The sequence below is a fragment of the Anoplophora glabripennis genome, unplaced genomic scaffold (genome assembly GCF_000390285.2).
Source record: "Anoplophora glabripennis isolate ALB-LARVAE unplaced genomic scaffold, Agla_2.0 scaffold47, whole genome shotgun sequence".
NCBI classification, from domain to species: domain Eukaryota; kingdom Metazoa; phylum Arthropoda; class Insecta; order Coleoptera; family Cerambycidae; genus Anoplophora; species Anoplophora glabripennis.
The window spans coordinates 998,760-1,015,846 of record NW_019416342.1 but is presented as its reverse complement, the minus strand read 5'-3'; the positions used below and the strand labels follow the sequence as shown (position 1 = coordinate 1,015,846).

The window sequence follows — 17,087 nt, the reverse complement described above, 5'->3', positions numbered from 1 at the left end:
CGGCAAAACAATAAGTGATGGTTAAGGCAAATATAAATACTTAAATTCAGTGGCGGTTTTACCATAAGAGCTGCGGAGCTGCAGAACACATAAAATTTTATGTATTTAATCATATTAAATATCAACAAAATATTTAAAGAATCCAAATGTACTCGCGCTAAAATAAATCTAGGAGCTTATATTATTATTTATTGCGACGCGAGCTACGCTCCTTAATATATGCAACCTCATATACACAATGTGTGGACAGCGAACAATTATATGCGTCCTTTGTTTTTATTGGCTGATCAGGCACGTGACCCAGTACACGGAGATAGGGGCTTTTGCGGCTGCAATAGTGACAGCCACTGCGCTGCAGTCTGCAGTAAATGCAGTAATATTTCGTACGTGGTATGTGGTGGTTTATTTCTGCGAGCGGCACGTGTGAATATTTTCGTTTAGGCGTCTACGGATATTATAGTTATTAAAATGAATAGCGTTTCGTTTAAAAAAAAACTTTATTTGGTTCTCTGCCTTATGAGGATAAACTAAAAATAAAAGAAGTAAAAGTTATAAAAAAACAATAATGTATACACAAAAGCAGAGTGGGTGTGCGGGTGTGATTTAAAATATTCACTGTTTTGTTTTCCGTGCTTACTTTTCGGTGGGGATAAAGCATGGACAATATACAGTGTGAAAGATTTAAGTCATTAAGTCTTTAGGTAAAATAAACATAAGAAGTCAGTTAGATTCTGCATATTGGGATAATATACGGAAACATATGAACAGGTAATGAAAAATCGTCATGTATTATTTAAAATCATAGATTGCATAAAATTTTGCGGAGCTTTCGAATTAGCACTTCTCGGACACGACGAGACAGAAAATTCGGACAACCCTGATGTGTTTCGTGGACTCATAAATTTTAGTGTAGATCTTGACGACATTTTAAAAGAACATCTAGCCACATTGGTATGACCGGGATTTTCTGTGATTGTACCGGGAATTAGCTGTATGGTCCCGGATTTCGGATTTGCACGTATAACTCCCGGAATATAATATAATGTACATATATATAAAAAAAGATAAAGAAAAAATCATAACACGCCGAGGAAAATTAAAATTCGTTGAATCGTTGGTAAATTTCACAAACGATTTTTTTTTATAAACAATATTCAATAATTTAATAAAATATATTTAGTTTATTCCAATTTATTATACCATCAGTAGGTAATTCGTAAATGGATATTTCAAAAAGGTATCAATTTCAAAAATCATTCTTGTGAAAATCTGTATTTTTTTATAAATTCATTGTTCCTTGAAATTCAGAAGTGCCAGGAAAACGCGTGACCTTGAAAATTTTAAAATTTTTCGCCTGCGGCGCTATTTAGAGACTCCGGGCACTTAATATCCCGGAATTCAATTCAACAAATGTAACAACATCCTAAGCAGAACACATTCAATCAATGTTCACGCGCCGCCACTGCTTAAATTGTAACAATAGTTGTTGCAATAAGCACTAAAAATTACTTTTATTAAGAACTAAGAAATATTTGATACAAATATTATATTATAATAATAAAATTGGTTTTAGATTAGATTTTGAAAGAACTAGAATTTCTTTAAATATATTCTCCATCTATCCTTGTACTTATCTAATGTACTTATCTCTGTATCATTCTTATTCAGTGGAATACGAATTTTTATTCCACCTCTCACTGAAACCTCATCTCCAAATAAAAATATATTTATTCTTATTCCACACTACTGTAATATGAAAGTTTCCATTTTCCATCATCTGAAACTTAAATTTTATTCCCTCCGGATCCACTTCGAGATTCCTCTGTTATTTAAATTTAAACTTTGCGTATTTGATTTATGCACTTGAGGGTAAAACAAAATAGACGGATCAACTTCTGCATGTCTCCAAGTCGGATTCTGCGGTGCATACCATTGAACTTCATTTTATCTATGAAAAAATTAATATCACTAACTAAAATGTTTTCTGTTTGGTATTTACTTAAGCCCCGGAATTACTAAATTTCGTGTGGAACTATTCTTCTTCGAAAATGCGGTTGGTCAGGCAATAATAGTTATTGGTGCTCGCTATCGCGACATGATAATCCAGTTTTTGTGCCTAAATTGCAAGAAAGAATTCAATTACTGCTTGAGTCATTTCCTGGTCGTGTAACTTCCCGTTTTGGTGGTCAGAATTGGCCGCCCAAAATTACAATTTTTTTTGGTACATCCTATGGACGATGTAAATGAAACTTCGATTTTGTACAAAAACGTTTTATTCAAAATAAATCTGTTCCTTACTTATACGCATATTTATAGACTATTTTATAGTTAAAAATCTCTCTAAAACTCCATACAAATGTAGTGTTCAGTAAAAGAAAAATTATAATTCAAATCAATTAAGTAAAAGTCGCTACTGAAGTATGTCTTATGTTACAATAAAATTCTTTGGCGATATAGGTATCAATACTAATATTTACTTACAAGAAAAAATTACATTAGCACACAAGATGGCCTAGAAGCACCGATAAAACAAACACTTAAGTCCGATAATCTCTAATAACGGTTAAATACTTAACCTACTATTCATTATTATCATTTATCACAATAAGAAAACACAAAGGCGAGTGTAGTATGTACAATAAATACTTAATTCCTATTTCTCATCCTAATTCTTTTTATTACAGTCTCTAACGTCCAAGAAGTCACTACTATAAGCAGAATGACGTTCAGGATGTGTATACAAATGCGGAAGCTGAACAGATCCTTCAGCAAGCCTGAAACAAAATTAACATGATTAACAATTGAAATTGAAGTGTTTAATGTATTGAAAATAGAAATTGTTTCAATTATTTTTAGATGATTCTAGCTTTCTTAACCACAAACCGGGTGGTCCTTATATACAGGGTTTGCCATCGAAAACGATCGCCCCCGTAACTCTTTCAGTTCTGACTTTTGGAAAAATTCCCTATAAAAGAGAAAACAATTGCATATCGCATTTGTGTATACGTGTAAACTGAAGATAATTCACTCTGGAACTGCATTTTTTTTCAAATTTAAAATAAATTATACATATTAAAAATAATTCTACAGGGTGGGCCATTAATGTGAGACAGTACAATAACTCCCTTGTTACTCATAATACAGAAAAAAAGTTTATATAAAAGTTGTACAGAATCAAGAAACCTAAACTACAAAATTAAATTTGAAACATGCAGGCCGATGAGTAAAAATGGGACACGCCAAATATTACTTTTTTTAAATTGAACACCCTGTATATTTTTAAACACGTGGATTTTGGAGAAAATTCTATATATGACAATATAAACAGCTTAATATTTTAGTACGGGGTTGCCAAATGTTAGACAAAGGCTCCTACATTAGCTAATATCGATATTTTGTACATGGTGTTTTTTATAATACGATCATTTTTAGAAAGTTCAAACTTGATTTTCTAAAATTATTCAAATGAGAACACCCTGTATTTTCCTGTTCTGTTTTATTCACATATCGGTCCACTTTAACTTTTATTAAGCATGTCTACACCTAAAATTGTTAGTGTTTAAGATATAGCAACATTTCTGACAAAACTTAATTTTTATTATTTTCGGTCTCACGAGATGGCTTTGGAAAAACTGTCACATTGCGTCAACTTATCAGTTCATAATTCCATTTTGAGTTTTTTGAAATGTTCAATTGTTTTTTCTAAAGGTAAATTTCAATCAGGCTTTTATTGGGAAGATGTCACAACATTGTATGACGAGAACAGAGAATTAAAATTAAGTTGAATTGTTAAATTATATCAAAAATGATTATAAAAGAAATATAACCCAAATAAATCACGAAATGAATATGGACATATTTAATGCAGATGGCAAGCAATTTCATGACATATTCGTACTTTTTAACTATCTTTTGAATTTTGAAAATCGATTCTACATATTTGCGTTATTAGGATCATATTAATAGAATAGACAAAATGATTTCTGATAATTCTGTTGAAATTTCGACTCATCAACAGTGCCTTGATATGTTAACGGTGTTCATAAATTTTGCAGCAACTGTCCTAATCTCTATTGATAATTTTGTTATAAAATTATTGTTTACTCAGCGGTCATCGCTCTCACATATACACGATAATTTTAGAACTGTTTTGCTACAAATCCATTTAAGAGAAGACAAAAATAAAATGTTTATGATACACCTAATGGTGTTTGCGACACATTTTGTTCTCTTAACAACGAATTAGTCAAAAGTGAAAAACTCGGCGTCTTTGATTTTTGTACTCGTATCTAAAGCAGCCCACACACGTGCGGTGCAATATTTTTATTTACCTGATTTGAGGCCTCGTAGATATAAAAGGAATTACTCATTCCTTTCATAATAATGCATTTTTAATATTGAAAATACTTACCCAAAGCCTGTCCCACCGTGACGACGAGCAGACCTTTTGACACCATATTCAAACCAACTGCGGACGGCAATTTGTCTTTTTCTATGTACTCGGAAATCACCAAGTTCTGGTTTATAACAGTCACCGCTCTGAAATAGCCAATGAAGAAAGCAGACGTGAAGATGTAGTTAAATTCTGTCATTTCCACCATGCCTAAGAAACATAAAAACGTAAAATTAATTATATCTGTCGCTGATGGTAGGAGCTATTGCAGACCAAATGACATTATGGAAACTGCTGATCATGTCAGCTTGATCAGTAGGATTACAGGTCTTGTTGATTAAAAACTGAAGTGGTTTAGATTAAAAAGTGTTTGAAAACTTTAGTAATAACATTTAATATGTTAATTTTACTTCTTTCTTAATTCTATGCATTCAAAAACAAATACGAGAAATCAGATATTTTCACTTTATACTGCTTTTACTACTTTTTAAAATCCAAAAACACCTTAATAATCCATCCAATCTGAGATACTCGTTTCCAAAATTTCCTAAAGCAGTTTATTTTTAAAATCGATTTTAAGTCATTTTGTCAAGGGCTTTGACATTACATACAAAGTGCCTCACAATTTAATGACATTTTAATTCTTTCGCATAAATTCTTACAAAATCTTTATTAATTAAAAAATTATGAAAATTATTAATTATTCCTATGAGAAAATGAATGAATTAGTATTCGTTTCATGAAAAAGAAAGAACCATGTTTTAGTCTTTTGTAGTCTGAAAAAAATCTGTAACCGTTTTATTGTAATTTGTATTTAATAGATATTTTACAGGGTGTTCAGCAATCTCTTGGGTTTGGTCAGGGCGAAAGTAACGTCATAAATTTATCCAACTTTGCGGGGCCACTCTCTAAAGTTATTAGTTCTTTAAGTTGGGTGTTGAAAATCTATTTTTCTTGGTAATTTTTTTGTTTCTCATTAAATCTGGCCAATTTTTTGATAAAATCTATGTTTTAAGCTACTTCTACTACTAATTTATTTTAATTCACTGATGTTACTTAGGAGGCTTGGCAGTCTTGTTCCGCAAAAAATATATAGGCCTCCCTTTTAAATTGTTATCGTCATTTTTAATATGTTCATACTTGTTTAATGAAATAGATGCAATTGTTTTTTTATCGATAGAACGATTCGTTTGTCTGATAAACGCTTTTACTACTATTTCTAAGGTTCTTAATAGTAATAAATACCTGAAATCAAAAATTAATAATTTATGCAAAAAAATTTGTTGTTTTCGGGTATTTATTACTACTACGACATGTTGGAAGTATCCCTTTTTCATTTAAAAAATAGTCCGGGCGAATTAGACGCTTTTAAAAAAAAATCATGTTATTTTAAGCACTATTCATTTGATGTACTTGGTTTGAAATCCGTATATTAAAAACCCGCCGAGATAAGAACCCTAGTTACCGTTTTCTTTTTGGTTTTGTGTTAATAACTTTTTTATTTTGCAACTTAAAAATCTGAAAATTACACAGACGCGAGATAATGTCATTACCATTCGATCATTTTTTACCGAATTTCGATATCTTGATTTGGACAGAAGATATACGCGCTCGCATTTTGGAATTTATAATTTTGGAGTAGGCCGCCATTTTGAAATTGGGGGTCCGGATTGCGGGTATTTGTTGAGCACCCCAACAGTTATCTTTTTCTGTAGTTTCATCCAATTTCAGTCAAATTCGTTCTTTTTATTTAATGCTGAAAATTTTTCACATTTTTTTCTTCACCGCTAACTTTGCAATGTAAATAAAATTTTGCGAGCTTTCGGAAATACCTATCCTTGTAGCAAATTTCCTCAGGAACAAAATCGATAAGTGTACCTCATGTCGATTAAAGGCTCATTTTCGGAGATATAAGCGAAAAACTGAAAAAAGAGCAATATATTTTTTTTTGTTTTGTTATATTGTTAACTATATGACGCTCGATCTCTACCTACAAGTGTACTTTAGGCTTTTATTCTGTGTATTTTTTACTTAGTTTTAAGCCCACAAAATTCAAGTTAGTCCCGATTTTTGAAACAGGCATTCACCCGGATTATATGGGAATCTTAAAAACGGCGACAAAAAATTGAAAAAGTGGACGTACAAATTTTTTTGGTGGTCTAACGAGGACACTGTCCTTGGGCTATAGACAAATTTATATTGGTAGAAATACCATCAAGTAATATAGGTTTTACCCAAAAATTAGACAAATTTAACGAGAAAGAAAAAATCGACTCCCAACTCTCAACTTCAAGAGCTAATAACTTTACGCGAAAAGACCGATTAAAAAAATTTATATAAACTTGTAGGGTAATTTTTGCAAGACCCGAATCCAAGATTTTGTCCACGATTTCCTGGACACACTGTATACATCAATAAAAGTATTTTAGATTTGTTAAAAGCTTCTTTCTAATATTTTTTAAATAAAGTTCTTAATTTCCTCAAGATTAATCTCTTCTTAACGTTTCAAAATGCACGAATTATCTGCCACTTATACTTTTAAGCACTTTTACCAATTTATTTCGAATCTGTAATAGTTTCTGCTCTCTGCCGTTTTGCGAATCACTTTGTACATGTAACCTGATGTCTGTTGAATTTACGTGTTATTGAAGACTTGGCTTCGTATTTAGTAAAATTAAAAGTTACTTTTTCATACACGATCGAGTTACAGCTAGAAGGATGCATCCTAACATGAAGGAGGACTTGTTGCTCAGATGGAGCTTCCTGCAGAGCTCCGACACCGTTATCCTGCCAAGTACATCCGAGAAAGACAACGCCGTCATACAGGTGGACGCTTCCATTATGCTAAACTTGATCTCGTCCTGAAGAAATAACGGGAAGAAGGTGCTGAAGGTGACGGTGCTGAGGTAACCAAAGGACAGGCCTATTACGATGTGAACGAAGGACAAATCTTTCAACAGGTTCAGACCTAGAGATTTGACGAATTTTCCGCAGCATGTCGTTCCTGGTTCTTCTTTGGCATTTGCGAATTCTGTACCTGGAACAAGTGGTTCCGTATTAGCAAGGAGAACATAGAGACATCACAATTTATTTTAAATTTTCTAGCAAAAACAAAATATAATCTAATCTAAAGCCTTAAAGCTATTTGTAAGCTAATATAAAATAAAACAAACAACTATATATACCTCAAAATCAAAGATCAATTATGTCCTGTAACAAAATATGGCAGCTTACACGCAAAAATGACCTATTGATAATGTTGTAATGGTTTTTATTATATTTAAATGAAAATATCAATATTCACGTTTCGTATTTTTAACTATTCTTAGTTCTGTCTTTTATATATTTTTATTTAAATTCCAAGAAATAATTAACAGTTTTTAATTATCTGGCAGTAGTAAAAAGATTAGCAATTAATCTCATTTGGTTTAAAAATAGAAATAAAGGAGTATAGTATGTTAATCTATCTAATTCAAAGGATGAATTGCACATATTCTGTCACGTGTCTCGACTTTTATGACAATATTACATAATAATGTAATACTAATTACAAGTCCTTGATAAAGTCCAATGAAACTCATGAAAAGGTCTCCAGGACAAGGTTAACAAATATGTACAAATGATACACGTACTGTAGCTTGTGAATAAAATAAAATGCACGATATATTGTGCATTTTATAATAGAAACTATATAAGTAAAGGTAAAGTCACTGAATCTACATGTAATTATGTAAACCAGTTGCAGGATATTAGGAGACGTTGCCATTAAGAACCTCAGAAAGCATTTTGATGCCACTCCAAATTCAATAAGTGCATTGATTCTGCATTGTGAACCATTGTCTGCATTGACACATGGTTCACAATTTTTGGTTATAAAAAAAATTCGTAGGTATCCATCGGTTATTTCGAATAGGATTATTTAAAAAAACAGCAAGTACTTTTTTCAAATATTAAAAATTATGTATTTCAACAGATTTTTTCTACACCATAATTAATTTTCAAACTGAACTAATAGTCTTTTACGTTAATCAATGATGATTAGTTTTGTAGTGCTGACAATTTGACGCAACATCACCGTTACACCTTATATGCACATAAAAATAAAGATAGAACCTAGATCATTAACTTTTTTAATTACTTTTTGAAACATTCGAGCATAGCAGTAATTAAAAACAAATTATGTGGAATTTTTTACTTATAAAATGAATAATACATTTTTAATAGACCTTTTCTTATGAATTTAATGCGTTTAAATTATTAATTGCCTTCTAGAAAGGATGTGGCAAGTGCAAGTATTTGGTCAAACGGAACACGGAATATTCCAAATTGTTGTAATATTGAATAATTTTCCCAAATAAACCGTGATACGAATTCTGTTTTTTTTTTTAAATATCGTGTCTTTCTTAGAGGGCATATCGAATAAATTTTAATATCGTGAATAGCAAATAACTCTGTTATCAGTACTTCATTTATTATTTTCTATCTTATTTTCAAGGAACAACCAATAACAAATACGAAGCACATATTAATATATTTTTAGAAAATGGTGAGTGTTGTTTTAGTGCTGCAATTTTAACAACCTGAGACAAATCTGACTAAACACAAGGCTAATAAGAACATTATTTAAAGAAATGGTTATTTTCCACGACAATATTTGTGGCCATCTATATCTACAACAGATGACCACAAACATGTTTAAAACTGTCAATGTTTATTGCGACTTGTTTTGAACCAAAATAGATCGGCCTTATAATAAATTACGAAATATCTGGGTTGGTCAGGAGTGTTGAAAATAGTAAATATAGTAAACAATGGAATAATCCGGCTATGAACGACATTCAAATTGGAAAATACTAGATTTTGATGTTTACGGATACAGTATGTAAGTTTATTTTAGACTGGCCACTGATTTATTAATAATATTTTAATGACTTTTTTTTTGAATCCCCCAATATCTTGCATTTACAATTTAATTATGGAACAATGAGTATGACAGAATCGAAAAAGGTCATTTCGAAAGAACTATATCACTGGAAGATTATTAATTTATAATATTCATTCCAACACAAGAATTAACCCACAAATTGAGTGCTTGTGCGGGAGAGGGGGAGGCATATTATTGTCCTGTATGTCACGTTGGATTCAGAGGACATTAAAAAACGATTAAGTCTAAGGAAATTGTCCCCAATTTATAAGATGACTGTCATATGACTGTTCAATCAAACATCTGGCAATCTATTTATCCAATTATATGCACTAAGACTTAATGCAAACGCATAGTATTAACGTTTATTGATTTTATTAGCAAAGTCTAGAACAAATAATACAATTCATACCGCCTTTATTACACTGGCTGGGAGTGAACTCGCAATGTTCCGTGCATTTTCTTTCTGCTCGAGAGATACCGTTACATTATACATGTTACAGTACATATTTCCATAAATGTAGCTCGTTTGTTTCCTCTTTACCTTGAAACGATAGTAAATGCAGAAAAAGTTTAAAACGCTGTCCGAAAGCATTTCTTTGTGAAAAAGGATTTCGTAAACTGCAATTATTTCTTAAATTTTATTTAGTCAGTAATCATCAGTAATAATGATGATTCAACGTCACTTGACACTGGATGTATAAACAGACTTAATATATTTGTATATAAAAATGTGATTGTGGTTACTGCTCCTGGAAAACAATAATCATTACATTCGTTGCGTAATATATCAACAATAACAGATATATTTCACAATCTTTGTTTATAAATATTTATCTCAATTCATCACAATATTGTAATTTGTTCAAGACATTAATTTTTAAATAATTTAAAAACTAGTAAGTGAAATAATTTGAAATTGGGCACATGTATTTATGTAAACATTGTCCAAAATCTGAGGTTTCATTTTTGGTCACCATTTGTGAATCACCCTGTATAAATTGAATGCAATTTGGGATGTTACTTTGTTATCAAAGGCTTTCCTACAACGATATTTTTAATCATCGGAAACGTTTGAAAAACATTAAAAATTACAACCCCGTAATGGTTTTTCATTGTATCTTTTACGCAGTTGAAGATTTGCAATTCAAAATACAAAATACCATTTAAAATTTGGCTTATTTAATTTAATTTTGGGCAATTACTTAAAATCTTAATGTGTAATTCTAAAACGGTTGAGTGTAGCGTCTATTGCCTTAATACCATCTTTATTAAGAATTGAACTCGATTTAATAATTTCTTTCTGGAAACTGGTTAGATATATTTTTACTTTGGCAGGATAGTAAGACTAACGTCCCCTAAAAGTAGCTAAAAAACAGTTACCATATTCGTAATTGCCATCCAAAAAACTATGGATGTACACATATCCAAGACGGGTTGTCTAAATACAAATAAAAAAATTAAAAATATTTTTTTGAATTTGACGCCTTATAGAACGAAAAGGAGCAATATTCGAATAAGACATATGTAGTTCAATTGTCATAATTTGACGTCAGCAATCTTTGCTTTAATCAATCATCCTGTATAAATTAGTGTCAAATGAAACAATTTTTCTCGCAGAAGGTTATAGATGGATTTAGATGTGTAATAAACCTGGTTTAGCGTAATGTATTTCTTGGGTTTTAATGTCTTTTAAAGCAAGTGTTTTCACTTTTAATATAACCTCGAAATGGATTTTGCATAATTAAGTATTTTGTGATGAGGAAGCAAACACGGAAATACAAACAAAATAAGGAAATACTTCTTCAGTTTTTAAATGAAGTAGGAACTAATTTGCACAGTTTATTATTTCGCGATTATTGTATTTACATGTCTTTTTCCACCATGATTTCAACCATGAACTATTATATTTTTCTGCTCAACTTGATGGGAACAAAAATACGTCGAATCGCTCTTTTATGTTCAAAATAGGAACGTAGTTCAGGCCATCCATATTGCTGAAAGGACAATATCTCACATAATATCTCATATTGGCCAAAATAGAATCAAACTGCAGTAAAAGCCAGCGAGTTTATAGATATATTAATACCATTAGAGCTTTGCACACACACAACCGTAAATCAACGGGCATTAACGGGCGTTTGAATGCTATCACGAGGTGTTTTTTGGCATTATTAAACTTGTAAATTGCAGTAATCACACGAGCAACAATGGTTTTGACGCATATTAAACATTAACTTCCTGCGAAGAGATGTTAAATATGCCGCATGTCATTAAAATTAACATTTAGGACAGATCTCTGCATAAATTTAAGAATAATCATAAATAGCAGTACATTCCACACTGTCATAATATTTAAATACTTCACATGGATAAATGTTTGTGTAACGTGTGTGGCACCCTTTACCGATTAAAACGGTTGTCTGTCAACATTTCGAGTTTTTTAAAAACTACTTTTCTAACTGAGGATATAAACTAACCACAAAAAGTAACGGAGAAAAAAAAGCAAATTGGAGCTTGAAGTTTCTAGTTTCAGAATATGAAAATCAACAATTTTATTATTTTATCCAAAAATTTTGCTTCCAAACTTTTTAAGGAAACAAAATGTACTAAAACAACTTGATCTTAATCGATTCATTTGCGATACTTTTGAGGTAAGGTCCGTACACTTCTGGACACCCTATATGTAAAGTATTCAGAAGCAATAGCCACGTTTCTTTCGTTAATATTGTATAATTCAAATTACAGTAACTGATCGTCGGGTCAGTTATCAAAAGAATTGTTGCAAAGGGTGTTAAACATTACTACGATATTGTCAATTTTCGCTTTTAAAATTCCCTCAACGTTTCCCAAAGGACAAACTTCAGCTGAAACGTTGGCCGACACATTGATTGGTATGCTACTATGTTCTCAACAATAACATCTGAATGTTAACAGTAGTCTTTGTAATAAATCAAAGTAAAGGAAAAATCACAGTACTTTCATACATAAACATTTTGTATTGTTTACTTTCGCGATGTTGTCCCTTTTCTTCATTGAAACGAAATATTGCGCATGACTTATTGAACTAAATCGCTTTGATTCAACATGAACTATTACAGAAAGTTATTTTGTATTCTGCAGTCAAAGTTAACGTTTGGTACTGTTTGGTTATTCATACTTAGAGTCAAAATTAACAACTTAAAACAAAATAAACTTACTGTTTGCCATCGCAATCGCTGAATCTCTGTAATTAGCCTGCAATCCATTGGATATAATCGCTGCTGATCCTTTTTTAGTTAGTGGCTTTTGTTCCAACAGATTATGATCCTCCATTAACCGTTTCTCACTATCTTTGCCATTTTCTTTGATATCATCATTAAAGTTGACATCATAATCACTTTTGGTTCCATTTTCTACCACAACGGTCCCACTCTTTTTCATTCGTTTGCAGCAAGCACACATCGGCTGTAATGATTGTAGATGAGATGACAATAACAGTTACGCACATTTTTATCTAAAACCTAATTTACCTTGAACAACAGGGCTCCCAAGATACCAGTGTAGCTGATAGCTCCAAGGATCATAGTTGCTCCACTGAAATAATATTTCTTTAAGAGTATACCGATGAAGGTGGGGAAGACCATTTGTCCCACGCTTGTTCCAGCCATTGCCAGACCCACAGCAGTGCTCTTCTTCGTGGTAAAGTAGCTGTTTATAGCCAGAAAAGTTACAGATGCTAGAAGGCCCAGGCCCAAACCTGAAAAAGAAATTGTATTTTATTTTTGATAATTGATGGTTTACCATGTTGAGGAAATTGTAAGCGAATGTTATTTCACTAAAAGCATTGGAAATGAACCTCTTTGAAGCTACATGATTATTCTTACTTATGTTACACTAAATTACGTTATTCAAGAAGATACTACTCCTCATAATTTAGGTATAGAATGAGAAAAAGTTCAAAGTAATAAGTTTTAATACCTAGTAAAATTAAATTATTTGAGTCTCTCGTGCTTGAGACAGCCTGTACATATTTAAACAAATATAACAGCATTAATCACACGCGTGATTCGAGATCATCTAAAAAAAATACTGTACATCACATCTCTATAACAGGCAAAACATTTTCGTAGTCAATTAACGTAATAAGCTATAGTGTACTAATTTAACATGACAACACATGAATTATTGACCAATTCATAAACCAATCACGGTGTAAACAAAACCATGTTGGATTAAATCGAATATTAAATTACCACATTCTGGATATATATAGAATCTGATGATGAATCTTAACAGCTATAATCCGTTTTATTGTTGAAGTTCAAATTTTATTATTCGAATAAGTGCCTTCTATAACAATATAACTTTTATGGATTCACTGATCCAGTAAAAAAAAAGACGTATGACACAAAACGAACTGGACGAAATTTTATCAGAAATTATGTACTCGCTATTTTCAAATACCCGTGGATTTGATAAACGATTATTAGCTTTACAGATTTTTACTTGTTATAAATCATATACGTTTTATTGCCTTCCATTTATGTTGAGTAAGAGTAAACATTCAGGGTTCTAATGCGATTCGATTAAACGGATAAACAATTACAATAAACAAGTAAATAAGGTTGGTGTAAAGACAACAGTTTGTGTAACTTTTGCAAATATTTGTATATTTTATATATTTTTTCTTTGAGGGTCTCAAGACAATGATAAAAAAACTTCTTAGATCAATGGTTTCCAACAAATATGATGGAAGCATATTTTGATAACCCATGAACCTAAATTTTTAACTAACTAATACTGCGTACAGTACAATCCAGTATCCACCCACCTAATTCTGCAGAAATTTCCTGGACGTACGAAAATAAAATCAATCCTGTAACAACCTAGTCCTTGATGAATTTCAGAAACCCTTTATTTCCTGAAGCCCCAAAATCTGCTACAAAATTAAATAATGGATTTCTGTTTTTATGATGGGGAGGACATCATCTCAATTTTACGTCAGATTTCGTGAAACGAATAATTTTCTTCACTAACAATTAGACACAAATTGTCGTCACCTAGTGATAGTTTCCCCAATTATAAGAGAAATTAAAATTTCTACAGCGACTTTGTTCATGTTCGTAAATTACATATTTCATAAAAATGATATTAAGCTGGTGTCATTAAATTGCGATTATCGGCTTTTTCTGTAATGTAGAAAGTGTTGTTATTGCGTGTTCTTGTTAAAGAACGCTCCACGGGTACCGAAACAGTTTCAAGCGAAATGTATTGTAATAATGAATGATTGTACGGAAGATAAGTGTAATTGCTGACGTGTCAGTGAAACTCTAAAAATAAAATACTTGACTGTTTGATGTGCTCACGTAGCTGTAGAGGAAATTATTAATTCAACCAAATTTACCATACACTTTTTTACGACAAAACTGAAATGACGTCATTAGTTAAAAAAATCTTTTAATATGTTGTGACTTCTGCCAATTGGCTGCAACGTTGTAAAAATGGATTATCCACTCAATAAAAATACATGAATGCTGTTTCAAATGGACAAACTTGATATCTGCTATAAGTGTAATTTTTTTTATTATTGCGATTGGAAAGTTACGTTAAGTTTTGGTATGGTTAAACTCGCTTCACTCTTTTATCCCAACGATATGTAGCAAAAAAGGGAACATTATTTTATAGAAAATGAGATAAAATAATTCACAGTATACTATATAAGAAAATAATTTGAAAGTAAATAAAATATATGTTCAGAAAATGATAAAATCAATGCGGTGGTATTATCATTTATAGCAAAAAGGAGGAAATATGCTACAGCAATGACTTTCTTAATTTTAGATACTACCGATACATTTTTAAGAGCCCAGTATTTACAGTATTCATTAATGTAAATAATCCTTATGTAGAATATATCTTTCAATAGGATTATTCGGGATTATGGGCAATAGCTGCAAAATCTGTTGATCTTTCTGTATTAATTTAAATCCATACACCACAAGGTCGTACAGGATTAATACAACATCAAAAGAACCGCTAAGTTTCTTATCGTTATATGGTATCATTAGTCGAAATACTATTAGTCTAATTGTTAAACAAGCAACAAATAATGTTTTAACATTACGCCTGTTCCAATAAGAGTCAAGGACAATTTTTCGAATAAGTTCAAATAACAAGGCCGATTCCATAAGTAAAATTTTATACAGGGTGCTCGGACAAGACATAGCAATTTAGATCAAGTTATCTAGACACAATTTTTTTTTGTTTTAAGATAGCGCTATTACATTTTTAGACACAAATGGGACACCTTTTTTTGTTAGTAGAGTTTTAATTATATGGAGATGATGCACAAAACATCACTTGATTTAATATAACAAAGAAAGGAAAGGGAAGCTATATTAATTACAGAAATATACGAACATTTATCCGCAATCACCTAATCTGAAGTGTACTTTATCCACTAGTGGAATAAACTAACTTTATTTTACTATTAGGATAATGAAAAAATAATAACACTATAATAAATCAAATTTAACTTATTTACTTATTAACATTAACATTTACATTTATAGTAATAGACTTTTCGTCTTTTGTTTTATCACATTTAACTTACTTTCCGTTAATACCAACCCTTGCAGCATTGTGGCCATCATTCTCGGAACGCATAACATTTACCGAAGTTTGTGAAGAATTTGCACAAGTTACGGATGTCTCTTCTTGTAAGGAACAGCTATATTTTTTTCCAATACTGCAGCTTTTTTTGCTTTGTATCATCTCGATTCACTCTTCAAATAAGCAGTAAGCTTGTTATATTTTCCAATATTTATATGTTTGTAGATTTTTATAGTAGCCTTCAACATCGAATACTTCGACCACATAGAAGAAATTGCATATTTTTTCTTCAAATTTAAAAAATACGATACCATGACTTCTTGATTTATTGTCATTACTCTCCGTTTTTCCCTCCATTCGTTAAATTCGGCGAACACTTTTTCGTAATGTTCCCTGAATTTCGCTGGCAATAAATGGAAAATTGCTTCTTGAGCTTCTTCAGAAACAGCCACAGGAACACAATTACTCTCTTGCAAATTCGGATAGAACTATTTATTAAATAATTGATAATAAACAACGTACCATAGCAATCAGTAGGTATAACAAAACCTACAACGTTTCATTGAGTACTAGTAAGAAATACCAAGTCGTGCGAATATTTTTTTATTAAATTCCAATAATTCTGACTCCAATATGATTGTGATGTGATTATGGATAAAACGTTGTATTGCATTCGTGTTTTAATTGCCTTTTACCCACTTAAGTATATTAAACTACGTTCTCACGTTTAAACATTCTTGCGTGGATAAAATACTACTTAAAACACAAATAACTATTTTAAATTTCTTAGTGACGTCACCGACCTCGCACGCAAATGCCGATCGAACTCTACGAATGACTGTAAACGACCCTCTACAAATTTTATAAAATATAAAAAGCCGCAAAGAAATAATTGTGTTTATAAAATTCGCGATATTTCTGGCATCCGGCTGGTAAACAGAAAGAGGAATCACATGCCTTTCTAGCCTGTTCGGCGACACGAAATATCAAACAAACAGACACTTGTTGATCTCCGGAGCTAGACGGATGGATCAACAAGCCACTGGCACAGAAAACAATTTACGTTGCACTGTGGAATAAGTTAGAATACATGTTATCCATCACGTATCCCATATGTATTACATGTTCGAAGAAGTGTACACTTGACGGGAACTGCAATTTATTTTCATTTAATAT

The 17,087-nt window shown here is 31.4% G+C and overlaps 1 protein-coding gene across 2 annotated transcripts in view; it reads right to left on the bottom strand.

Moving 5' to 3' along the window:
• Positions 1–2,261: 2,261 nt before the first annotated feature.
• The window catches only part of LOC108906478 (monocarboxylate transporter 9-like), a 34,561-nt gene continuing 19,735 nt past the window's right edge, over positions 2,262–17,087 (bottom strand). Inside the window, exons 3-7 of one of the 2 annotated variants that reach the window (XM_018709749.1) lie at positions 12,830–13,056; positions 12,518–12,764; positions 7,089–7,430; positions 4,412–4,603; positions 2,262–2,774 (exon numbers count right to left, since the gene is read on the bottom strand). In XM_018709749.1, coding sequence (XP_018565265.1) covers positions 2,647–2,774; positions 4,412–4,603; positions 7,089–7,430; positions 12,518–12,764; positions 12,830–13,056 — 1,136 coding nt within the window. In that variant the 3' untranslated portion in view covers positions 2,262–2,646. Of the gene's footprint in view, positions 2,775–4,411; positions 4,604–7,078; positions 7,431–12,517; positions 12,765–12,829; positions 13,057–17,087 lie in introns of those variants that run through there. The other variant, XM_018709750.2, reaches the window with a different exon arrangement.